The following is a 27941-nucleotide window of genomic DNA, read 5'->3' as shown; positions in this document are numbered from 1 at the left end:
CAGTAATCACGTTCGGAATGGAAAAAAAACAACTCACAGTAAGCATTCAACCAATCGATTCCCCAGATCCTTCGCTGGAACGCAAACAGTTTTACGTCACCACAAATGCGGTTACCATGGTTACTAGCACCGCACATTGCATATGAGAAGAGAAGACACGGGAAAAGAGAGTTTTTGCGTTTGGAAATGTGCGCAAAGTAGTAGCAGCGGATCAAACAATTCTTGTCTGTGCGATCCTTGACTGCTCAGTGCTAAATCGCGCACAGAGCAACAATAGAGAATTTCAGGCCGGAATAGCGATGAAAAAGTAAGTCTCAGTATTATTATTAAATATTTGTCCATAATCGTAATAAAATATGTTGCCTTTTTATGTGGCAGCCAGTCGCTTGACACGATTGAATCAGTTTGTAAGAGTTGACTGAGGCTGCTACATACAGTGCTGCTTGATCAGGTCTGGACTGAGAGTCAAAATAGGCCCTGGCATTTCAAGTACACAGAGGCCCAAACAGCCCCCACCAGCCCACTAAATAGTGACTTTCTATGCCACCTTATAGCAGCCCCCCTGAAAATTATGTTTCTGATATTTAAAACCAAATGTAAAGAAGTACTTACGTTATTTATATATGATAGAACCCCCCACCCCAAAAAAAAAAAAAAATGCCCTTATCTAATAAAACAATGGATCCATTCTTGGCCAAAAACAGAGGTAGTGACTTCTGCTGCTTCCATGGTAGCCAAGTCAGTCAACTTAACAGCCACCAAATTGGAAATGATAATCACTACTCCGTAGGATTCTAAATTTTAATAGGAACAGGGTAGCCTAGGCAGTTGACTTGACAGCAAATACGAAGCCAGTAAAGTGAGAAGTGTAAATGCATTATACGGGTATGGGATCCGTTATCTGGAAACGCGTTATCCAGAAAGCTTCAAATTACACAAAGTCTGTCTCCCATAGACTCCATTTTATCCAAATAATAATTTTTTGAAAAATGGTTTCCTTTTTCTCTGTAATAATAAAACAGTACATTGTACTTGATCCCGACTAAAATGTAATTAATTCTAATGGGAAGCAAAACCAGCCTATTGGGGTTATTTAATGTTTACACGATTTCTTTGTAGACTCAAGGTATGAAGATCCAAATTTATGGAAAAATCCGTTATCAGGAAAACCCCATGTCCCAAGCATTATGGATAACAGGTCCCATACCTGTATATATAAACACCGTAGTGACTACAAAACTACAGTTATTTTTCTCTGTGCAGCATGGGCATCAGTGCCTTGATTGTGAAATGATTTGCAGAATGCTTGGATTTGAACTCTGGGTGGTACTGAGTTCTAGCAAATACAGTATACTCAAACCAGAGGTACTGATTTGTATAGCTATTACAGAAGGGTGGACCTAGGGACTTAAAGCTCTCATATGGTGCCATTTTTAAAGGGAGTAAAACAAGCAACAGTTTACTTCGCAATGGGGAGTTTGTTCACCATACATTGAATAATGTAAGTTTTGTTAAATTTGTGCAAAGTTCAATAAGTTTAGTATTCTCTTATTTGCATGTATCATCATTTATTCATTTCATTTTGTGATACTCAGTATGAATTTAGAGATAAAAGGAGTGTCTGCTACCCCAAGAGGGCATACAAAAGTACCAACTGCTGATCAACTTTCCAAGGTAAGGACTATTTGCTTTTCATATTAAAGATCAACTTTTCCAAGGTAAGGATTACTTGCTTTTCATATTGGATCTAAGCAGCCTACAGTATTTACCATGCTGTGTAAAAAAACCCCCCAAATATGGCACAAATCAGCATCTGATTGCCAGGCATCAAAGTGTAAAAACATTGTCCAGTGTAAAAAGTACCGTAGCACATGCTTGAAAGTGCTATGTAAAAAATATGTATGTCATATATGACCTTGGGGCAACATAAAAAATACACTGCTTAATACATTTAGAATTTATTTAACACCCATTTTTCTACAGCATAAATTATTTTAAACAGCATGAGAAAAAGGCCTCTTTATGTTTAATCACATTTTGATTAAACATGTGTTGTAAAATATTGGAGGCACCATTTATAAAGTGCACTGCAGGATGCTAAGAGCTTAAAATGGGTACAAACCACACCGTGCACTTTTAAATGGAGTGCAAACACCTTTGTTTTCACCATGAATATAGTGTTGCCGGTGGTCAACATCTGTTTGTAAATGGGGTAGACATATAGGCATTAACCTACCTGCTCCATAATAAAAAGAACGATGAGTTATAACCCACAGAGCATTTGAGGGCTTAACAGAACAGAACAGTAACAGAAGAAATGTAAAAATTATAGCAAATGCTAGTTTCTCAAAGTAGGACATTTTACAACATTTTAAAATTAAATTAAAGCTAAATTACCAATTTAATCTTTTCTGCATGGTAGGTAGAGAGAGAGAGAGAGAGAGAGAGAGAGAGAGAGAGAGAGAGAGAGAGAGAAATAAATAAATAAATACGGAACGCACACCCCAATGTAATGTGTGATGACGGCACACCAAAAAAAAAAAAAACAGCAACACAAATCTTAGAAGATAAATAGGAGGTTTATTGGACTGAACCAACGTTTCAGTTCCTCACAGGAACTTTCATCACTCCCTGATGAGGAACTGAAACGTTGGTTCAGTCCAATAAACCTCCTATTTATCTTCTAAGATTTATGTTGCTGTTTTTTTTTTTTTTGGTGTGCCGTCATCCCACATTACATATATATATATATATATATATATAAACAACATGGGGTCGGTGCACCCAGAGCACAAAATGGATGCCTCAGTGCTGGAACAAAAAAACAATCTTATGTAAATGTCAAAAAAGGTCCGCACACATAGGACTTGGATAAAGAAGAAAAAGTGTAGTTTATTCAACGTTTCGGCCCAGTCACTTGAGCCGTCCTCAGGACCTGAGGACGGCTCAAGTGACTGGGCCGAAACGTTGAATAAACTACACTTTTTCTTCTTTATCCAAGTCCTATGTGTGCGGACCTTTTTTGACATTTATATATATATATATATATCTTTGTTTGGATATATATATATATATATATATATATATATATATATCTATCGTAAATAAGACCAGCAACACCGAGATTTATTGTGACAGAAAGTGAATGTATTAAAAAGAGCATGTACAGCCAGTGTGACGTTTCAGTCCCATCAGGGACCTCTGCCTAGAGAAAGGTCCCTAATGGGACCGAAACATCACGTTGGCTGTACATGCACTTTTAATACATTAATTTTCTATCACAAGAAATCTCAGTGTTGCTGGTCTTATTTAGTATACTTTGGAATTTTCATCGTGCACCCAAGGCTAATATAGAAGCAGAGTGTTGCCCTGATTAATACTCGCCACAAATCCGGGCCTGTCTAAAACAGAGCTTATATGTCATCAACAGTTCACTGTCTCTTTAAACACAAAGGCCCAGTAAATTGGAATTCTGGCACCACACATCTATTTTTTTCTTCTCCAGTATTGGCATTTGCAAAAGGTAGCATCCTTAGTCACTTTACAAAGCCAAGCATTCGGATACAATTTACCAACTTTAACTGAATTAAACAGCAATCAATAACATTATACAGGTGTCCTTTATATAGAATTTGCATATGCTGTCAGACATCATTGTTATCTTGATGTTTTTTGTATTATATAAATTACATATATTTATTTTATGTAGGGCTGGAAAAAACAACTGCTTTCTTCTGAACCTCGACCTAGTGAGTGAGTAAATGCCATCTTTTTTGTACTCTTGCAGAATGATATAATTTATACATTTGTATGGCCTTTTCAGTAATATTTAAATAATAAGAAATAATATGAATCATTAAAATTATTTGACTACAGTATATCTACAGTATATTCTGTTGTGTTACCCTATTAAGTAATAATTGTAAGGTTTGCTTAGGGGCACATTTACTATTGGTCGAATATCGAGGGTTAATTAACCCTCGATATTCGACCGTCGAAGTAAAATCCTTCGACTTCGAATCTCGAAGTCGAAGGATTTACCACATGAACGATTCGAAGGATTTTAATCCATCGATCGAACGATTTTCCTTCGATCAAAAAAAGCTAGGGAAGCCTATGCGGACCTTCCCCATAGGCTAACATTGGTGCTCAGTAGGTTTAAGGTGGCGAAGTAGGTGGTCGAATTTTTTTTTTAAAGAGACAGTACTTCGACTATCGAATGGTCGAATAGTCGAACGATTTTTAATTCGAATCGTTCGATTCGAAGTCGAAGGTCGAAGTAGCCAAAAAAAAACTTCGAAATTCGAAGTATTTTTATTCTAATCCTTCACTCGAGCTAAGTAAATGTGCCCCTTAATGTTATGCTTTATAGGATTTTATTTTTCAAGAATGAAACGATTTCCTGACAGCATACCTTCACAGCTTTCATTTAAAAAAAACTATATTCTTCCAGCTAGTAATCAATTGTGTGGACGCACATTACAGTGTCTACTAGGCAGACGGAGCGAATGTGCATGCGCATATTTGACACTGCCAGTGGCGTAACTATACAAGAAACAAACCTCAGTGGGCTTGGGGGGTCAGGTTTGCCTGGGCCGTTGGGTTTGTTTCCTCTTTATATAATGCCCCTTCCCAGCTGCTCTCTTACTTACCCTGCACAACTGCTCGTGTGCCTAGGTTCTTACTATAGTTGTGTGTTGACATATTTCACCAGTCATTTTGTAGATAATAACTTAAAGCATTTTGCCTACATCAGTGGATTTTAATATAGTTATAATATGCAGTAGCCATTAATAACCTGCAAAATATATTCTTATAAAACACTGCATGGTGATGTCACATGAGTCTTTGAAACTTGGTTATTGCAAAGATAATGTACTTCTTTATAACGTGACGCTAATAGAAGTTATATAGTATCTTAATGACTTAAATTAAAGGCCTTTAGCTTTTACATTTTGGTTTTTGGACAAAATTGATCTTGTATTGAAGTACAAGGAGCACATGTTAATGCAAGTACAATTAATAAACGGGAATTTTTGCACAACTGACTGCAGGGAAATTTGGGGGGCTCCAAATGCAGTGTGGTAAGTAAATGGCCCCATAGTTGGTGATATTGACATAAGGGGCCATTTACTTACTGCACTAAATTCCCATTTATTTATTGTACTTTCATCAACATGTGCTCATTGACTAACAAGCAGAATCTAACACAGGTCACTGATTTGGAATACCCTTCTGTCAAATGGTGTAACTGAGATATTTGAAGCAGAAAATGTTTTTTACTTTACATTTATCTAATTAAAAAATAATACACCATACTTGGTTACATTACAGAGTGCCTTGCCTTGACCTTGGAAAGCTCGGAGATTCAGATGATGAGGTATGTAAAGATAACAAGCAAAGTTGATTTTAGTATAAGAATGCATACTTACATGTTTTCATGTCAATATATCTGCTCAGTGTAGCTGCACAAAGGCCATGCCTGTCAGAGAAGCTACAGGAAATAGAAGATGAATTTGCATCATCTGCCCCTGTATCTATAGTCAGGGAAGCATATTCTTTAAACGGCAAATGTGTGAATTTTTGTGTTTTTTTTGTTTTAATTTGAAAAACTCATCAAATTTGAATATTCACATATTAATTAAAAAGCTTGAATATCAAAAGCTTGATAATTTTAAAGGGGAACTATATTTCACTGGAGGGAGCCTAATATTTGATTATAATTTCTTACCTTATACTCTGGGCCACCAGCAGAAACTTGACTAACCCAGGGTACTTCTGTAGAATCTGATCCGCCACAACACTATTTTCGGGTGTGGGCCGGTGCATGCGCAGTTGAGTGATAAAGCTGGCTTTCACTGTACTGCACATGCACCTGTCATGACCAGATCAAGAGAAGTTGGAAGAAGCCGAAGTTGATGGCAGTGGTGGACTTTTGCAGCAATACTCTGGGCCAGTTCAGCAAACAGGAGCACTGGCCCAGGGTATCAGGTACATGATTTTAATCACTGGGGGTGCCTAACATTTTGGCAGTCCCCCATGCTATGGGTACTTGCATGAGCATAATTTACCCTGTATGTTAGTAAACAGTCCATCTTTCCTCACTAAAGCATAGTCCTTCAATCAGTGTACGTTTTCCTCTGGTTCTTAGTAGTGGCAAATAAAACAAATGAAAATATATACATTTTGATTTAATTTTAGGACACTTATGTGCCTCTAAGTAAAGGATACCCAAGATTTGGTCCACCGGATTCATCTTCTACAGTTAGCTGGGGAAGTCCATTGCCTACTCCTCAGCATTCTCAGAGGCAGCAGGTAATTTACAAATATATCTTTCTTTAATATGGATGTATTTGCCACTGAAGATATTTCTTTTTCACAGGCTTGTATTGATAAAAAGTGGCACAAGCTTAAGTCATAATTTTTTTGTGGAATGTCTTGCAGACGGTTGTGCTCTTTACTTAAAGGAGTTGTTCACCTTCAGGACACTTTTTTCACTTTGGTTGTTTTTAGAGAGAAATAAAGACTTTTTTTTGTAAATGCAAATATCTTTTATGGTATCTATAACCTTTAACTTTGTATCCTTTAAAATGATGCTGTTTTGTTTCCACACTATAGATTTCAAAGCATACCAACCAAGTTAAAAATCAGGTAGGAAAAAAAAACCCCTTTCAAATGTATCTTCTCCTGCACAGTGTTTTTGCTTTGTTTGTATAGTGGTTTTGGCATTTTACTTTCTAGCTTCCTGTAACTGAGGTAAAGCATGTTCCTGAGAATCTGCCTACCCCATCTGACAAATATAAGCTAAAATATCAGCAGTATGAGGAAGAAATGAAGCAGAGTTATAAGCAGTACACTTTGAGATGTGCGGAGAAAACCCAGCCAGACACACAACGTTCTGCTGCTCATAATACAAAACAAAAGGTAATGGAACACACTGGCTCTCATTTAGGCGAATGGCGTATTTTCTCAACCATGATTCTTTTAGGGAGACTAAATAATCAAAATACACTTCCCCACTGTCGGCTTCTTCGATTTCTAGTAAATTGGACATGTTTTGGGCCCTTGGGGTCTGGTTCTTTAATGGACCCCAGGTACCCCAGTCTGGTACTGATCACTGGGGCTGTTTCACATTTGTCGTATGCAATAGTTTTAGTAATCTGTAATCCACATTAAGCAGAGCAAGTTTTTCATGTGTTTGTATATTTCACAATTTATAACAACAATAATTAACTGCCATAAGGCAAGCACTATAATGCATGGTTATTGTTTTAGATTGATTAATGCACACTACTAAGTCTCTGTTGGAAAAGTAGTTAACCAAATGTTTGCTATAACGGGCCCATTTACAAAGTGCTATAGGCAACTTAGGCCGCCATGTCTTATGACCTTGAAAAGTACCTTGAAAAGAATGTACAGGAATGTTTCAGAACTGGAAAAACAGTTTTTTCTGCTGTGGCAGAAGGCACATAGCTGAGTCATGTGTTAATAGACAGTAAAACCTGGTTATGCCTTTTCATCCTGACAGGTCAGCATTCCCTCAGTCACATGAATTGCTCCTCAAGAGTCTGCCTTCTTCCCCCATACCTGGTCTGTAAATGCAGAGTAAAGCAGAGGGTTGGAGGCCATCATGTTATGCCATGTCATATCTAGTGCCTAAGCTCCCTGGAGATGACCATTGACCAAATTGTTACTCTACTCCCCTGGCAGAAGCTGGAAGGCACTACTAAGTCAGCTTCTAGTTTGCATGCTTCTAAATAGGGAGGAACGTGTAATTTTTGTTGAGCATGATGAAGACGACGGTACCAATAAAAGGCACTGGCTTTATGTCCCTTAGTCTTCACCTATAGCAACCACTGCTCAGAATTGCTTTTACAGACCACATATGGGTGAAGGGGACAGACTCTGGAGAGCAGGTTGACTGGCTCATAAGCAATATCTAACAGTTCCCAGTAGAAGTTAAAGGAACCTTTTTAACTTTTCAGGTCATTTTTATTTATTTTGATCATCACAAGGAACTCATGTTTTGGCTCAGTTTTAGTCTTCATCAGGGTTATAGTGTTTACCGTATGATCCACATTTGTCAACCCCAGGGAGGATGGAGCAAAGTGGTATTTAGTTGGCAGTGCTCCCTGGAGTGGGCCCTGAAAAACGAGTATAAACGATGATGGCCCTCTGATGCAAGTTACCATAAAAGTATAGAAGAATGGCACTTATGCTTTATAAATTATGCATTTCAAAAGTTTATTGCACAATATACAGTATATATACAATTTTTTTAATTTCTAACAAAAATACATAATGATCTATTGTTTTACTTTGCTGCTGTCAATAGGATATTATTCCTGAGGAAGACAAATTTGCTGATATTACACCTTTGGATGAAAAATATCGCCTGCAGCAATGCTACACTGGAAAACCATACTCGGCACAGCAAAGTCTAAGAAAACTGGAAGCTGTAAGTTTCAGTTTCATTACTTAGTTTACCAAGGTCAGTCTGAAAAAACAGTTAAAGGAAAACTATACCCCCCAAACAATGTAGGTCTCTATTAAAAGATACCGAGTAAAACAGCTCATGTGTAAAACCCTGCTTCATGTAAATGAACCATTATCATAATAATATACTTTTTTAGTAGTATGTGCCATTGGGTAATCATAAATAGAAAATTGCCATTTTAAAAAATAAGGGCCGCCCCCTGAGATCGTACGATTCACTGTACACACATACAAACCACATGTAAGGTCACATGAGCCAATTAACAGACAGAGTTCTGCCTTTTGCTTCCTCACTTCTTCCTGTTACAGTTAGAGTTGTAGTATTTCTGGTCAGGTGATCTCTGCGGCAGCACAGGTCAGGAAATGGTGGTTCAAGTCAAGAGATGTAAAAGGGCAATATTTATGTAAATATATATTCCAGTTTGGTAAGATTCTTTAATATGTCATTCAATTTGATATAAACTATCTGTTGCTTAAAGGGGAAGGAAACCTCCTCGGCGCTAACCCCCCACCCCCCCTCCCGTGTATTGCCTCCCCTCCCTCCTCCCCCTGGCCTACCCCTCCCGCTGGGCAAATGCCCCTAACTTGTTACTTACCCTTCTGCGCAGGTCCAGTCCAGGGAGTTCACAGGCGACATCTTCTTCTACGCGATCTTCTTCTTGCTTTGACCGGCGCATGCGCAGTAGGATCGTTTCGCCGGTACGATCTACTGTGCATGCGCGAGACTTTTGGCGCATGCGCAGTAGATCCGTACCGGCGAAATGCTCCTACTGCGCATGCGCCAAAACGCCGGTCAAAGGAGGAAGAAGATCGCGTGGAAGAAGATGTCGCCTGTGAACTCCCTGGACTGGACCTGCGCAGAAGGGTAAGTAACAAGTTAGGGGCATTTGCCCAGCGGGAGGGGTAGGCCAGGGGGGAGGAGGGAGGGGGGGCAATACACGGGAGGGGGAGGGGGGTTAGCGCCGACGAGGTTTCCTTCCCCTTTAAGTATTCATTTTGGGAGTATAGTTTTCCTTAATGAAAGTTTGACCAATGGCAGAAGCAGGCAATCAAGAGTTTTATTAGCACTTATTAATATGGTATCAACAGATATAGTGGCAGATTCCCTAAAGTGGCTAACTTGCTGAATTAACGATCTCGCTACATCTCCAGCGTTCAGCGCCCTGGACGCAACTTCACATTTTAGGGAATTAGCGTTTCTGGGCGAAATTACGCCTGCCGAAGTGTTGCGATGTGGGAGAATCGGATGCTAGTGAATTAGCGCCGCTTAGGGAATTTGCCGCTTAGAGAGAACTTTACAGAAATTGTTCCTACTTAACTTTAGTCCCTACCATAGCAGGGCTTGCAATCTTCACACATTTACATAACACATAGTCTGTTAATTCGAGAAAGTTTATCTGCCTGTAAATTTTTGGGATATGGGAGAAAATTACGCAGCCAAAATATGTAGACTAGAATGTTAACACATTTGGCAGAACTTCCTCCTTTTATTGCAAATGTGACTTTGTACTTCAGGATTGAGTGAGAAATTTGCAACATAGTGTTGTAGCTTTTTAGAAATTACAAATTGCCTTTGATATAGAGCTGTAATATGCTAACAGAGATTCAGCATCATAGCCTGTAATTTTTTAAGATGAACATTCAGTAAATGATGTGCAACACATTTCAGTGGGAAAACGAAGAGTGTGAAAAAGAGCACCTTTTAGATAAAATGTAGGGGCAGATTTTTAAAAAAATTGGAACTAAGCATTCAGCTTAATAGGGTATTAACCCTTTTCCTGTCAGCGATCTGGTGGGTTTAGTTGCACTTTGAAAAAAAACATGTCGCTAGGAAATGTGGTTTTCCTGTAGAGTTACTTTAAACCTGGAAAAGTGCTGTGAAATGCACCAAACTGAATTGTTAAGTATCCAAAAAATGAATTTGTTGTTTATAAAAGCAGTAATGCAGTAAGTAAGTTTTGCAGTATTTTTTCAGGAGGACCTTGCTGCTGAAAGAAGAAAGCAAGCTGTTGTAGAACAAGTTATGATAGATCAGCTTTCAAGGTATGTTGTGTTGCACTTAAACATGTTAATCGTGGTTATTCAGTCAGCAGTGTATGCTTGTGCCACTGTATCCATGCACTTCATTGGACTTTACCAAAAATATTTTTTGGTAAAGTGATATTGAACATCTTTATTGCAATTTCATTGTTTATAAAAATACCCCCTTGAGTGTTTTCTTTCATCTTTTGCATTAGTCTATTAGCTTTCCTAGATTTTTAAAGCATAAGATCAACCATGACCTTTGTCTCGGCTTATTTTTTTTTGGGGGGGGGGCTTTAGGTGCCTATATAATTGAAAAAAATGATCAAAGCAAAAGAAAAAATCCCCCTCCCAGCCGGCGGTGGGAGATTTACTGCTTAAATCTGGTGGTGGAGCTGGGGTGGGGGATGGGGGTCAGGGATACAGGGCTCAATGCAGCAAAATCCTGAAGTGATGCTTTGCCTTCCTCCCCTTCCTCCTCCTACCTGCCCTTACCTTGTGCATTATTCTGAGATGCAAAGCAGGATCGGTAGGATGCACATCTCAAAAAGGTTCTCTGTCGGGGCTGAACGCTGTGCCCTAATGTTGCACTCTTTCCTGAGCACCAGATTTTTCATCTGCAAAGCACAGCCTCCAGAAGGGGACTCAAGTGCTCCTAGAATGAGCACTAATGGGGGCCCATTTGCAATCATAAATGAGCCCTTAAGTGTATTGCAGTTTAGGTAGTAGTGTATTAAAATTCAAGTAGTTGGGTAATCTTCTATCTGATATTGTTTTCTGGCTGTAAGGATTGTATATTTGCTGAGAAACCTGTTTTTCCTGTTGCTTGTAGGGCTGTTATAAGTGACCCAGAGCAAAATGCAGGAACTCCCATAAATGCCATCAGCCAGCGAGACCTTTCATCTGCACCTCTTCGCTTCAGGAAAAGAACTCTGCACGACACTATGTAATTTTTATAGTTATTTTATATTTTTTTTAAAAAACGTGTATGTGAATGTATATAGCTGGGAAATATGTTACTCAGTTAAATAGTTTAATAAGCTCCAAAATCTCAAAATTATGTCACGTAACTGTTCCTCAACAACTGGTGCTATAGAGATACCATCTTCCCAGAAATCTATTTTATATAAAACTATGTGGACAACATTTATTTTTACATATTGCCTCAACATACATCTAATTTTTCATAAATCTCATAACTCAGCATAATTAAAAGATTAGTATTATATTTCTATCATTATTCCATACTCATGTACTTTTGTACTTTATGCACATATATTTTGAGCATTTTTTGATATTTTAGAGCACCTAAGCATAAAAAGAAAACCGTAGAAGGGTTGAATCAAATGTAACATGATAAAATGCAAATTAAATTACCTTCTCTGGAATAGCCCTCTCCTCCCACCATCCATGTCTGATTATCAAGCTTCTCAGGTACACAACATATATATAAACAGAATTCAGGAAGTTGACTAGGTTGATACTTATGGTCATGAGACCGCAACTCCATTGCTCTTACTGTTTCTGATCTTTAAGTTTCTGTCTCAAGTAAGACAGACATAATTGTTTCTTGTAACTAATCATGCTCTCAGATAAGATATTTCTTGAGAAGAATTCAAATCACTCTTTGACTTTGGACAGTACTAGGTCTTATACTCATCTGAAGCAACCTAGCCTTTATAAAAGAGATTCTGGAAAGGTTTTGAGAGAGACTCTATTCTGTAGCCTTAAGGTATATTGAATACCCATGAGTCTTGTGTTATCTCTGCCCAGGTCTCATTGAAATCTAAGAGCTTTTCAGAGGTTTAGATGCTTTGAGATGGCCAAATGATATTTTAACTAAACTAAACTTTAGAGACCCACTGCTCACACATTACTTCATGTTCTATAACTGATGTATCTTGGGTTTGTAAAATGTTATTTTATTCTCAAACAGGATAAAAACAAGTACATCTTTAACAGAAAACATCCTTTCTAATAAGTTGCGTTTTGATGCTCGAATTATATGCAGGTAATGATATATTTTTGCGAAATATTTGTGTAGCCAAAAAAACTCTGCTCTTACTTGTAGTGTTTTAAATTTGCAAGAAACTATGTTAGGCATTAGGCCTCCTAAGAAATAAGTGAGTTTAGAAAATTACCTGACCAACTATTATACATGTCATGTTATAAATGTGCAAGAAATGTATAAAGAGGCTATATTGCATTTTTTTAAAAAAAAATGCTTGTAATGTTACAGGCTAATACTGTAGCAACCACGCAGCAGTTTGGAAGTCAGAATGGAAGACAAATAAGGAAGGGCCTGAAAAAGAATATATGCAATAAAAAATAAGAAGGCTGTAAATAGCCAGAACAGGAATACTAATAATTCAAAACCCATAAAAAATAAATAATGAAGACTGGTTAAAAGGTTGCATAGAAATGTCCATCAGAATCATACCAAACATAAACAACCAATTTAAATGTAAATTCCCAATAAAATATTCATTTCAGACAACAGTGCAACATATCAGAATTTGTAGTAAAATATTTACAGACCCCATTTTATTTATTGAAATAATGAACATATTTATCAATGTGCTTTTGTGTGTTGGAACACCATTGTGCTCTATTAGTTGTTAGAGCTCATTAACAATGCTGAACTCTTAGGGGCCGATTCACTAAATTCGAGTGAAGGATTCGAAGTAAAAAAACGTCGAATTTCGAAGTATTTTTTGGGCTACTTCGACCATCGAATGGGCTTCGACCATCGACCTTCGACTACGACTTCGAATCAAAGGATTCGAACTAAAAATCGTTCGACTATTCGACCATTCGATAGTCGAAGTACTGTCTCTTTAAAAAAAACTTCGACCCCCTAGTTCGGCAGCTAAAAGCTACCGAAGTCAATGTTAGCCTATGGGGAAGGTCCCCATAGGCTTTCCTAAGTTTTTTTGATCGAAGGATATTCCTTTGATCGTTGGATTAAAATCCTTCGAATCGTTCGATTCGAAGGATTTAATCTTTCGATCGAAGGAATAATCCTTCGATCGTACGATCGCAGTATATGCGCTAAATCCTTCGACTTCGAAGTCAAAGGATTTCAATTCCTAGTCGAATATCGAGGGTTAATTAACCCTCGATATTCGACCCTTAATGAATCAGCCCCTAAGTGAACACTGAGGATTTGAACAGGTTTTTTTCTGTACTGAAATGAATCCTTGCAGTGCAGAAAACAAATATGAAATGCTCAATATGTTCTAACCAAGGTGTGTACATCAGGGAGAGAGAGGCACCAAGGGATATGGGGAGTTTTTAGTGGGGGATCCAGTTACCCTACAAAAATTTTTTAAGTAACATATTATTTATATATTTACTTCAGAAATGGACGTGATGCTTGCCGGGAACTTATTGGATTTTTTTTTGCACATGACAAATCAGTAACAATATATGAATATCGTCAATTCGGAAAAAACAGGTACATTTAATGATAGAATTGTGTTTTGTGAAACAGGTTGTATATAAAATTATTTTTCTCAAGTAATACTTATTCAAACTAATACTTCATCTGTCACCCCCTAAAATTTGCTAAATACCAAATCATTATTTATCTTCTCAAATTTGATCAGTTTCCTAAAGAATCAAAATTTAAAGGGATACTGTCATGGGAAAAAACATTTTTTTCAAAATGAATCAGTTAAAGGAGAAGGAAAGCTACGGAGGCATTTTATTACCAATAGATTAGCTGCAATAGTGCAAGCTAGAATGCTATATTTATTCTGTAGAATGTTTTACCATACCTGAGTAAAAAGCTCTAGAAACTCTCTGTTTGTTTAGGATAGGAGCTGCAGTATTAATGTGGTGTGACATCACTTCCTGCCTGAGTCTCTCCCTGCTCTGGGCTCAGATTACAGTAGAGAAGGGAGGGGTGGGGGGAGAGGAGCAAACTGAGCATGCTCTTGCCCAGGGCAATGAGGTTTAAGCTGAAGGCAGGAAGTCTGATACAGAAGCCCATGTGTACACAATAGAAAGAAAGAAATGCAGTGTTTCTTTTGACAGGGGACTCAGAGCAGCATTACTTTGGGGGTTTACTGGTATATTTAGATGGACCTTTCTGATAAGGCTTACTTAGTTTTAACCTTTCCTTCTCCTTTAATAGTGCTGCTCCAGTAGAATTCTTCCCTGAAATCCATTTCTCAAAAGAGCAAACAGATTTTTTTATATTCAATTTTGAAATCTGACATGGGGCTAGACATATTGTCAATTTCCCAGCTGCCCCAAGTCATGTGACTTGTGCTCTGATAAACTTCAATCACTCTTTACTGCTGTACTGCAAGTTGGAGTGATATCACCCCCCTCCCTATTCCCCCCCAGCAGCCAAACAAAAGAACAATGGGAAGGTAACCAGATAACAGCTCCTTATCCCAAGATAACAGCTGCCTGGTAGATCTAAGAACAGCACTCAATAGTAAAAACCCATGTCCCACTGAGACACATTCAGTTACATTGAGAAGGAAAAACAGCAGCCTGCCAGAAAGCATTTCTCTCCTAAAGTGCAGGCACAAGTCACATGACCAGGGGCAGCTGGGAAATTGACAAAATGTCTAGCCCCATGTCAGATTTCAAAATTGAATATAAAAAAATCTGTTTGCTCTTTTGAGAAATGGATTTCAGTGCAGAATTCTGCTGGAGCAGCACTATTAACTGATTCATTTTGAAAAAAATGTTTTTTCCAATGACAGTATCCCTTTAAGCTTCTACTGTAAAAGCATTAATTTGTGGTCCTCTACAATCCAACACAAAATTTACAGTAAATATAAAATTACACAAGGGTATTGTTTATATTTTTTATATCTCTTTTATATCTGGAACAGTCTATTTCCTGTCAGAGGGTCGATATCTATTACCCCCACCATCTATGACGCAATAACGCTAAAAGGTCCAAGGCAGGATGGGCTATAAGGGCTAATGGTCAACTGTGGACAATGGTCATTCATGTAACTTATACTAGGCCATACAAATAAATGATCTCCACTCTGTTACTTAGATTCCAGAGTGTAAGCATAATGTCAGCATGTCTCTTGGGGCCCCTTTTGCAGAAGTGTTGCTCAATTACTGGCATTACCACAAGCACTATGTTTAGCCAACAGATGTTTACGAGGCTACAGACCTTTAGAACCAGGAATAATATGTTGCAATATATTCTGAAAAACATGTAATGCTAAGCAAATCATCTAGACATATAATGTACAAGGAGGAGTCACACCATGTATGGTATCTGTATACCCCCATTTTTATCACCCCATCTATGACATCAAAATGGGTATATAAACTTATGTTATGTGGGGGTATCTTTAGTAAGCATTCGTGTACCACCTAGGTGACACACTGACCTATTGTCTTGTATTGGACTCAATAAACGACCTCATTGTATTTGTAATTGCCTTATCTCTTAGTTTTGCTTTACATACGAGGTCATAGAGGTAAAAATATAACAGCAGTATGAATTCAGAGGCAGATTTATGAACCATTTGTAGCATGTATAGAGCTGTAATGATACCGATTGGTAGTGAAGTGGAAAAGGATTTTTTTCCATAGGGACACATTTATTGGTGATTAAACTGGATTCATAGCAATTGAAAATTATCACATTTATTAACTATTCCTGACTGTAATTTTTAAACAAAATTCAATGTATAGTAAACCTGTCCCAAAGACTTGCTTTGCAGTATATTTCTGGAATGCTCATTCTTTTTTATGAAGTTTAGAAATCTGTTGACTTCTGTCAACTGTTATATTAACTTAAACTTTAACATCCCATAACAAATGAACTAAATGTCTACCAAGTAGTTTTGAGCAGCAATTTTGAATAGGTATAGCTAGCCCTTAATAAGCAATATTACAATTTATCAACAACATGTATAACTGTTTTACTAGAGACTTTATCATAGTAAGTTAAACTTAAAATATGTCTTCAATTCTTTAAGGACAAATGCCTTACCATTCATCCAGAAGGATATTTATCGTCATATTTGTGGACCGAAAACAGGAAAACTATATGAACTTGATGACTTTTGTACTGTAAGTATTTCATTTTAAAAAGTTGCTATTCTTTTAACGAGACCTAAGCAAGCATTTAAGGAAGAGGTAGTAAGTGTAAGATCCCAAGGAAAGCATTTACTGGAAGAAAAATTGCAAGTTAGAAAAAGTGTCAGTAGAGTGAATTCTTTTGTACCACCATGCTAAATGAATCCCACCTTTTAAACAGTGCAGTATGAAAACACATATCCCCAAGGTGCAAAAGTGTTTAGGAAATTGTAAGAATGTTTGTATAATATGGTTCCTAGCAACATCTTGGGAACATTTATTTATAGCCTGTTTACTATGGGTTACAGTTTTCAGACACAGAGGCATTTTTTATATGTAATCTAAGCATACTGAATTATTTAAAATTTTGTTTGAAACTGCTTTCATTTTGCAATATTAACTCAATGTTTCTATTTTTAGGGAGCGAATCTCACTTTCTTGACTATGGAGCATCAAACTCTTCCAGAGAGTTTGAAGCAGAATCAAATACTAAGCATTAGAATCACATCAATGGATGAGAAAGCTATGAATTGCTTAAGGTAAACGTGAACTTCCTATACAGGAATTTGCAATTTTTTTTAACCCATAATGAAATGTTTTTCCCATAATTCCAGCATGGGTTGGTGCCTGATCATCAAACACAATGTAATTGTGTGTGTAAAAAATAGACCCCAAAAATGGTAAAGCCTGGGCACCACAGTATTATTGGTGGCGGACAATATTAGGTGACATTCATGTGTCATACCCTCTTTGACAACTACATATTAACTATAATTAATAAGTAGTGTAGGTTGTAGTGTAATTGTCTTTTCTATTAAAAAGAAAAAAAGTAATCTGTTATGGCATAGGCATTTGTTAACTGAACTTGAGGAAGGTCACCAATACATTTTGATGTAGGTCACATCTATATTGATTGACAGAATACACATGCCGAAAGAATCATAACCTCCAGCCTTTAAGGAAAAAATATAGTTTCCTTCCTGGTTATCAAATCACAACCAAGAAATCAGATTCCCCCATGTATCAATAATGATATGAGTATCTTAATCAAGTATAACCTTGAATACATTCCAATAATAACAACTCATCTAATAAAATCTTACATTTGTCCACCAATATAGATGTGGAGCATGTATTGCTTACTAAAAGAATAAATACACCATTTGCATTACAAAGATATGATCAATGAAAAGCAAACAGAGACAAAAACAAGGATTAAAGATTTTTTGGTACAGTTACTTGAATGCTTATTGTAAGGATGTGAACCAAGGAAGATGTGCTGGAGTAATTTGCATACATGTAAAACTTTTTGAAACGCTAATTAAAAGTCTGGTGCAAGATAATTTACCAGTGGCATTCTTTGTGTACTCGTTTGTTAGGACATCTTTCCTTGCTACAATTTAACCCTATGCTGGGCATGAACCCTGCTGTTAATTCTCACTCTTAAGGTATTTTTGTATTACAAATATTGCAAGGCTTTTCTGCTCCAATCCCTCTCCTTTTCATAATAATCCATTTGCTTTATTTGGGTATTGGGCTTTGCAAATATATGCTTTGTAGATATAAAAATGAGTTAAAACTTAAAGAAAACATTTCAAGCATTCATAGTTACATGGTTTACATTTGACCTTAAAGGAATTGTTCAGTATAAAAATAAAAACTGGGTTAATAGGCTGTGCAAAATAAAAAGTTTTCAATATAGTTAATTAGACAAAAATGTAATGTATAAAGACTGGAGTGGCTGGATGTCTAACATAATAGCCAGAACACTACTTCCTGTTTTGCAGCTCTGTTGGTTTACACTGATTGGTTACCAGGCAGTAACCAATCCGTGACTTGAGGGGGGGCACATGGGTCATAACTGGTGCTTTTGAATCTGATTTGCATGCTAAGGAAAAATTGCAGTAGATTCCATCAAGAAGGTGTGTGACGTATATATACAATTCAGAAAAGTGTTGTTTTTTTTAATTTGCCAAAGCAATTTTTACTTCTAGGGTGGATTCGTTAATAACAAATAAAGCGTTTTTAGGTCAACAAATTTAATGAAATTCTGTGTGAAGCAGCTTTAGTTTTTTTTTTAACATAGTGTTCAAAGTGCCCCTTGTGACATTATCCTAAAGAGCTTTGAGTTTCCATCTGAAGTTTCAAAATAAATTCAAGGTTAGATTCTGATGAAATCTAAATTAACCTTAATGTACCTGCTTTATTTTAGAGAGTTTTCTGGTGAAAACCAGCTAGGCTGTGGTCTGCACTGGAGCAATCAGGACAATGTGTTCTGGGCAATGCAAGGTAAGTAAATCTGTGTGTATACTAGCAGATATTTTTATAAAATATGACACACCCTGGTTTTCTGTCTTAAAATAGTTGGCGACCTCACAGTTAAAAAGATAATTACCACATTTTTACTCTGGTCTGCAAAACAGGTTCTCTTGAAAATGAAACCAAGGGAGCTCAGTACTTTTAAGTTAGTCTTACCTCTGCAATACAAAATATCCGGCACAGTAAAGCCAAAACAATGCAGTGGTGTAGATTTGGTCTCCCTGTTGATATCCTTTTGCAATGGATTACTAAAATTACTAAAACATATAATATGATTAGAATAAATGAATCTCTAATTGGTTGCTCTGGGTTACTGGCCAGCTTGCCCAGTGTTGATAAATGAGCACACTATGGTATTCTGTTTGTTGTAATACAACTGTAATTTCGGTTTACCCGCTGGTCGGGTGGGTTCGAGCTGTCTAAAAAATCTTCGGGTGGCACTGCTGGCTTCCAGCATGTCAATTTATAGACTTCCCGCCCCTTTCATAATGTCACCAGAGGGAAGGGGTGGGACTATAAATAGAGGGGACTGAGTGGGCCAGGCCAGGTTCGGGTTGGGGGAGGGTGTGCGGGGCACGGAAAACTCGACAGGGCTTCAGAACGTAAAGGGCTGATTCACCTTTAAGTTAACTTTTAGTATGTTATAGAATGGCTGATTCTAAGCAACCTTTCAAATAGTCTTAATGATTTATTTTTTATATTTTTTTAATTAGTTGCCTACTTCTGACTCTTTCCAGCTTTCAAATGGGGGTTACTTACATCTAAAAAAAACAAATGCTCTGTAAGGCTACATATGTATTGTTATTGGTACTTTTTATTGATCATCTTTCTATTCAGGCCCTTTCCTATTTATATTCCAGTCTCTTATTCAAATCAATGCATTGCTAGGGTAATTTGGACCCTAGCAACCAGATTGCTGAAACTGCAAACTGGAGAGCTGCTGAATAAAAAGCTTAATGACTGAAAAACCACAAATAAAAAAATGAAAGCCAACTGCAAATTGTCTCAGAATATTACCCTTCACATCATACTAAAAGTTAACTCAAAAGTGAACAACCTCTTTAAAGTCCCAAAAATAAGTAAGTTGGGAAACATCTTTTCAACCGATTACTCTCCATATCCCAAAAAGGTATGTTATGGACAATACACTTATGGTTTAAGAAGATTATAAGGGCATTCAGAAACTGAAATAAGCCCGCCTACTCTAACGAATACAACTTTATATAGATTTCTCTTTAGGTTGAATGAAATTATCATAATTTTCACTGAACAGAATTGAATGGAAAATGCTGATTTCTGCTTGCCAAGACTCACTGTTTTAAAAAATTTGGAATAATAATGATTAGAATATAAAAATACTGTTGCATGTAAAATGTTAGGATTGTAGAAACAACTGATGTTTTCAAAATGCAAAGGAGTGTAATTTGTAGACTTCACTATAAAATGCTATAGTGAATGGACCATAGTGTGCAAATGATATGCAGACTTTATAATGTAAGATCCACTGGGGCAGGGACTGATGTAACTGATTTATAATCCCTGCTGTTGAATAAATCAAATCTATATGAATAAATAGTAATAATACTGGCAGCCAATCGATATTCCAGGTATGCCTATTTTTTTAATGAAACTGCTGTTAAAATCAACCAGTGGCTAGTTGTCTTTTTATCGTAAGAGGAAAAATTTGTGACTAGTCTTTTATATATCCATATGAATATGCACTTACTTCCTTAGTATTATTTAGTCTGTAAAATACATAAAAAAAGGATACAAATTAATTATTTTTGCATTATCATTAATGACCACTAGAGGTCATAAGGAGATTAAAAAAGTGACCTTAACAGCTCATATAATAGTAAAGGTAAATACAACTGATTAAATAGGGGATGTAATGCATTACTCTGCAATTCATCTTAATTCATTCTGCAGAGTTGTTTAGGTGTCATAACTGCATACAGTAGACTCCCTCTCCATGTGTTGCATGTCTAGTTTTCACGTATTGGATAAATGTGAAGTTTTTTTTAACATCACAGTTGATGCCGAAATCTACTTCCTCAAATCAACACGTCACTGACAGTCCTGGGGATATGGCAGCTATTGGAAAGGAATATATTACTAATTATAATATTGTTGTTTACTATAGAATATTGGCAAGTACAGAGATGGTTAAGAACTGTGGAGCTTGAACAGGAGCAGCAAAATTCATCCAACCTAGGAATTGCACAGACAGTGCTTTGAATGCAAGACATTATAATTGCCACTGCCATGGCTAATTATTCTATTCTTATTAGTAAATGCAGTATTTTCTCCATAGCACCACCATGTATTTGGTCCATAAATTGTTTAAATCATATTAACAGAGAAGCAGCGTAGGATGCATAAACATAATTGTAAAACATCAAATATCTGTGATTGGTATAAACTTCATATTTAAACTGTCTGAATTCCATTCTTTGTTTTCCAGATATGATGAAAGAAAAACTGAAAAACAGAGGCGTTCGAACATTGACGGGATTAGGAAAATACTTTCGACAAGTGGCCAAAAATGAAGACGGCATTCTGCAAAAAACTGAATTCAAGCAGGCTTTGAAAGTATTCCACCTGGATGTTTCAGAGGAGGTTTGACTTTGTAATGTATTACTTTATGGCTGAAAAAATTGGCCATTAAATTGTGGATCAACCAGCAGTTTGTTTTAACAAAGTAGTCTGGGAACAGGCACAGTTTTATGTGGTTAGAGTAAGTTAAATTACAATAAAGGAAAACTATACCCCCAAAATGAACATTTAAGCAACAGATTTATATCATATTAAGTGGCATATTAAAAGAATCAAACTGGTATATATTTAAGTAAATATTGTCCTTTTACATCTCTTGCCTTGAACCACCATTTAGTGATGGACTGTGTGCTGCCTCAGAGATCACCTGACCAGAAATACTATAACTCTAACTGTAACAGGAAGAAGTGTTGAAGCAAAAGACACAACTCTGTCTGTTAATTGGCTCATGTGACCTAACAAGTATAGTTTGTTTGCTTTGTTTGTATGCACCGTGAGTCGTAGATCCCAGGGGACGGCCCTTTTTCTATTTATGATTACCCAATGGCACATACTACTAGAAAAGTATATTATTATGAAAATAGTTTATTTACATGAAGCAGGGTTTTACATATGAGCTGTTTTATGCAATATTTTTTTATAGAGACCTTTAACTTAAAGGCATTCAGGGCATATTCAGCAGGTTAAATAGCATCTAAAACTGCCTTGCCATTGACTGTAAAGCAAACTACGAGAAACTGGTGTACTAGTGGAAACATAGGTCAGTCATTTCAACTTATATATTGCCATTTTCAGCTGCTGTTTCCTGAGTTACACTATGCAGGCAAAACTGAAAACAACCCGTTTTGCATAAAATCTAGTTCTGTAAGACAACATTCAAATAGAATTATGAGGAATTCACATTGTTGCCTCTGTTATTTTCTGTTTTACCTTTATTTGGATAAACAATTACTTCTTAACAGCAGATTAAATAATGTATATTAGTGTTTTATGTATATGAGCAAAAAATAGTCTTGTTCAGTTATTGTGCCATTCGCTACACCCTTTCCATCCCCATTTCTGAATGTCGGCAACAAATTTCAGCACCACATTCAAGAAACAGTTCAAAAGTTCTGAAGTTAGTTGATTCAGCTGCATGACAAATAAGCAGCGATGTGTATTTTTACAGTACAGCAACAGTACAAACAAGGAGGATTAACATTGCAATAACTATACACAAATTAACTGCCACATGCTAGGAGACAAGAGCAAGGAGCGTACAAACTAAGCAGGTCCCTTATTCCTAGAGCTAACAGTTAAAAATCTTTAGCCCTCCTCTGTATAAGATGATTTTAATTTTTCTAAATAATTTTGTTTTATAGATCAGAATTTTATTGCAAGATTAAATACTGAGCTTAATCACATTCAAGGTCTACTTGCAGAACCTTTTATTTTAGCCAATGGGAAGCAACCCATTGCTTTTCCTACAGATTTATCTCCAGAGATGTTTTAAGGAATAGTATTGGCAATCAAAACACCTTTCTTTTTTTTTTTTTTTTGCAACAATGTGTTCATCTGAAATTCTATTAAAACAAAAGAAAATAAATATACTTCAGAAGACTAAAAAGGAGTGAAACAATGGTAACTGCGTACCTTCTTAAAGGTAAAGGACAGGCAACAATTACTGGGGGATGCAAAAGCTAGGCACCCCCCAGTGATTGTATTCACTTACCCCAGGCTGCTGCTCCTATCAGCAGAAGACTGGCCTGGCCCAGGGTTCTTCTAGTGAGCACCACAGAGAAATTATCTTCCTGCTGCTCTTTTCTTTGCACAGGTGTTCATGCACAGTATAGTGTAAAGCCGAACTTTAACAAAAAAGCCAAACTTTTCACTGCCCTTGGGAAGAAAGAGGAAGAAGAAGAGGAAGCAGGAGAAGAGCATCACTCTATGTGCTGAGAAGAACACCGGAATTGGGCAGTTTTCTGCTAACATGATCACCAGCCTGGGGTATCAATCACTTGGGGATGCCTTACTTTTGACATGTTTTGGTGGCTTTTCATTGAATTCTATTGGAAGTGACACAGGCAGATTCAGGCACCAAGTGCCGTATACAGTACATACAGTACATAAAGTAACCATAAAAATTGTAATTAAATTGCATTATCATAAAAGGGGTTACACTGTCATGACAGTATCTGTTTAAATCAAATGTATTCCTAACCATTATTTGCAAATGTTTACCTGATTGATGCGCATCAGTAGTGTTTCAAGTGGACCATTTCCATATGTAAATTTTTTTGCTCAATCATCCACATTCAAGTTCAGGCTGGATAGGGCTGCATTGTAATTCTTTTTTCTGTTTTTTGGCTGTGATTCTCAACAGAATCCTGATAGTTCATCACTAATGTAAGGCTTTTTATGTCTCATTTTAACAGCTTTGATTGGCATCTTGCTAGGCAGAAGCAAGAGAAACTGAAATAAACATACATATTAACATTTTTCAAGCATGGTTTTGATGAATCAGTAGGTGCTATATTTGGCTTTTACTCAGGTCTCATGTGGCAAATGCAGAAAAATTTGTGTGCATGAATAGTCATGTATGCTAATTGTATTGTACATTATGGTGTAGCGACAGCTGCTTATTTTATTATCAGGTTTTAAACAGTTTAAAAATCTCTATGTAATTATATAATTTACAGCTGAGTTTTACTGCAATTCATGTTTTTGAATTAGCCCTTTTGTGAAAATTTATATTTTGGGGTTATGCAGAAATCACCTTCGGCAAATAAAAAAGTACCTTTTCCCCCTTTTTTAGCCCTTTTTTTTTTTACAATCAAAGGGAAGAATGTGGCCCTGAAAACTATATCTTACAGCATCTCACAATGAAAGAAATACATAAAGAAATACTGGAGATTTGTACTTTACAAAAGTCCAGATTTTATACTATTCTCTTACTAATTCAGTTAACTGGTACAAAAATAGATTTGGCAGTTTTTATTATTTGCTGCAAACCGCAAACATGAATAAATGTGCAAACACATCAAATTCAACAAAAAAAGCTGCCATGTTTCTATAGATGTCAAGCATCTGTTTTCCCAATTTATTTAAACATTTGAGATTTTCAGCCTCATTGAAAATGAATGGAACAATGTGGTTTTTGCTGACGTGCAACTTTTCTTCTGCAACAAACTACAAACGTACCGGTATATTCAGCTTTCACTATTTTATTAAATAAGCTCAAGGGAAATAAAAAGGTGTGCTCTTTTTCTTCCCACAATCCACTTAGTTAAATCTTTAAAATTTGTGATTAGAAATTATAAATTCAAGATAGTCTTCTTTTTTGTAAAAAAAAAAGTGATCTCAACTTTTAATAAAGCCAACTACCCATAATTGGTGTAGTTGGAGTTCATTAACTCTTTAGAGAATATGACGTTACATCCCTCATAGAAGCTGACTTTGCAGGCTGATTCTTAATGCAGAATTACACTGACTTCTATGCTGGCTTGTGAATTTGAGTATATTTTTAAGTTAACCTTGGCTGTGAATTTTATATTGGCTATATACTGTATATAGTGGTCCCTAAGCTCAGGTAACGGACAGCACCCCACAATATGAGATTCAACAATAAAGAAGATAATGTACTACTTTGGACATTTTAGAGGCATAAATCTTCTCTTATAAACATCATTATTTGGGTTATAGCTTTTCTAACCTAATTCTTTGTTGAGCTTCAGTTTTGCAATTCATCTTAACTCCTTGTTGATCATAGTAATATTTAACCTCTTTCTGCTTCTAGATTTTTGAATCTTTCTGGCGTATACTTGATGAAAAGCATGAGGGGAAACTGGATTATGGAAAATTTACTCAAGCCCTTATTGGAGAGATGAATGAGGACAGAAAAACCTTTGTCAGAAAAGTAAATTTCTTTTCTTTTGTTACTATTAGACATGCTCATGGAATTTTCATTTTAATTAAAAGTGATGCTGACATATTCCTACAAAATCAGAATTAGTAGGCAAGCACAGCCACAGTCTTCTTTTAATAAATAAGTGCCCCAGTGCAGTATCATCTGAGGGAAACAGAGAAACACATCCTTACTATATGCTGAGCTTTTTTTTTTTTTGCTAAAGGGTTGAATTCTCCTTTAAGAACTAGCCTAACTAAGGCTGCCTTAGAGTGATCAAAAATATGACATAAGCCTGTGCTATTTTTATGTTGATTGATATAATGTATCATGTTATTGGTGCAACTGCATTTGTCTTCTACTTATAGGCTTTTATGAAACTGGATCCTAATAAGTCTGGCATAATACCTATGATAGACATCAGAAAGTTCTACTGTGCCAGGAAACATCCACAAGTATTGTCAGGTTAGCAAAATTGTCATATAATTACACAAATAATGTTTTTCTGTTATATAATTTCTGGCTTAACATTAGACACCCTTATTCATTTTTACCTGTGTAATATTTAAATGTTACTTCCGATACAGAAAGTTAAATACTGTACCTGTATCTGAGTTTTGTCACTTGCTCATGGATTTGAATGGCAACAGGGACACAATTCTCTAGATTGCCTGTATGCCATTGCCCTATGGGTCTATCAAATTTCTATTCTGATTTCCTGCCTAATTAGGTCCCTAGTTTTGTGTCCGTACTCAATCCCTTATATACTTCTAAAATATTTGGTCAAAGAATTTAACTGGGAAAATGGAGGCTGCTTAGGAAATAAATTAATAGACATTGTTGGGAGCAGTAAAAGAATACACTAAATTATATACAGTATAATTAACAGCATACCTAATTATTTGTTATTAATTTGCATCCCCTAATTAGCTAAACTAGCCAGGGGGTGGTTGTGGGAGATGTAGACCAATAACAGCTAAAGTACCAGAGATATTCAGTCATTCCTGAAATGTGTTACTTCTGTATTAAACGTACATAATCATTATACCACTTGATTTGTTATTTTTCCATTTTTTAAATCAGTCCTGTTGTATATTTTTGTCATTCGAATGGCACATATTAGAGTTAATAGTTGTGGGTAATAAAATGTACCATTTCTAATTTGTTTATGTCTAAAGTAACCACTGATTCTAGGTATTCAATGTTTCACATGCATGGGACCAGCTAACTGAAACTTATTACTAAATATATTTCATTAGAAGTGATTTTCATATGATTCAATGTCTGTGAGTTTTGGCCCATGAGAGCTGCAATTAAATAATAATGGCATTTTAAAATTGCATATCCTGCATAATTTATACCTTAGAACTTCTAAAGGAAAAAAAAATGTTTTGCTTTTGTTTCTGTTTTCAGGTAATTCATCAGAGGAGGAAATGTTATCTTCATTCTTGGAAACTCTTCAAGGTGCTTGCAGAAATCCCAAAGAAGTTTCTTACTGTGAATTTGAAGACTTTTATGAAGGGCTGAGTATTGAGATTCTCAGTGATAATGATTTCATTAATATTTTAAGAAATTCCTGGGGAATCTAGAAGGGAGATGAATACTGTTGGAATATCAAGTTATCTTGAAATAATGTTTCCACAGAAGGTTTAACGTCATTTTGCAATAGGCATAGCAATAATATTCACTTGTGACAGACATCTAATATATTTTATTATGTTGTTGTGTTGAGTACTTACATTTATTCATTTTATAAAAAAAGATTAAATTAAAAATGCAAATATGTATGCATACAAATGTGCTAATCTGTGAGCAACAAATATTCTGGTGTTCCAACTTTCCTTGACACCTCTCCTGAAGGATGATTCAGAAGCCTAAACTGATGGGTCAATTCTCAGTCCTGAGATAAGAATTTTTAGGGGTGGGGGGTTCACCTTTAAGTTAACTTTTAGTATGTTATAGAATGGCTAATTCTAAGCAAATTTTCATGTATTTATTTATTTTATAGTTTTTTTTAATTATTTGCCTTTTTGGTCTGACTCTTTACAGCTTTCAAATGGGGGTCACAGACAAAAAACAAATGCTCTGCAAGGCTACACATTTATTGTATCTGCAACTTTTTATTACTCATATTTCTATTCAGGCCCTTTCCTATTCATATTCCAATATTTTATTTATATTAGTGCATGGTTGCTTGGGTAACTTGGACCCTAGCAACCAGATTGCTGAAATTGCAAACTGGAAAGATGTCGAATAAAAAACTAAATAAAGCTGGTTTCTTAGTCAGCACCCATAACCTCTAAATTACTTGAGCCTGGTGCACGTACGATGGTTTCCACCTTGCATCCATTTAGTCCAAATTTTCCAATTATTGACAGCACCAATCATGGGTTTCTTTTCTTAAAATGCTTTTATTGAGACATAGGCTCTGACCCCAAAATACTTGTCAATGTTTCAAACCTCCATCGGTGTTTTATCGAGCCCATAAAAGCTTGATAAAAGACCGATGGCAGTCTGAAACGTTGCCAAGTGTTTTGGGATCAGAGCCCATGTCTCAATAAAGGCATTTTAAGAAAAGAACCCCATGATTGGTGCTGTC

At 36.3% G+C, this 27941-nt stretch overlaps 1 protein-coding gene across 1 annotated transcript; it reads left to right on the top strand.

Annotated features, from left to right (window-relative positions):
* Positions 1-35: 35 nt before the first annotated feature.
* Positions 36-27386, top strand: caps2.L (calcyphosine 2 L homeolog). Its single transcript, XM_018241796.2, has 19 exons — positions 36-307; positions 1596-1674; positions 3710-3753; positions 5335-5380; positions 6202-6315; positions 6619-6651; positions 6742-6924; positions 8336-8458; positions 10472-10539; positions 11351-11464; positions 12455-12529; positions 13880-13975; positions 16485-16578; positions 17005-17123; positions 18797-18873; positions 21368-21522; positions 25235-25354; positions 25711-25807; positions 26756-27386. Exons 1-19 carry the CDS (start codon positions 300-302, stop codon positions 26929-26931), a joined length of 1821 nt encoding a protein of 606 aa, XP_018097285.1. The 5' UTR covers positions 36-299; the 3' UTR covers positions 26932-27386.
* Positions 27387-27941: the final 555 nt, after the last annotated feature.

Source organism: Xenopus laevis, chromosome 3L, assembly GCF_017654675.1.
Source record: "Xenopus laevis strain J_2021 chromosome 3L, Xenopus_laevis_v10.1, whole genome shotgun sequence".
Lineage (NCBI taxonomy): Eukaryota > Metazoa > Chordata > Amphibia > Anura > Pipidae > Xenopus > Xenopus laevis.
Note: the sequence above shows the minus strand (reverse complement) of the source record. Positions and strands in the feature narration are given on the sequence as shown.

Excerpts from the sequence above, each read along its gene's own strand:
- caps2.L (XM_018241796.2), top strand. Across the intron at positions 16,579-17,004 it reads AACTTGATGACTTTTGTACT|GGAGCGAATCTCACTTTCTT; the intron begins GTAAGTATTTCA and ends TTCTATTTTTAG. Across the intron at positions 25,808-26,755 it reads ACATCCACAAGTATTGTCAG|GTAATTCATCAGAGGAGGAA; the intron begins GTTAGCAAAATT and ends TTCTGTTTTCAG.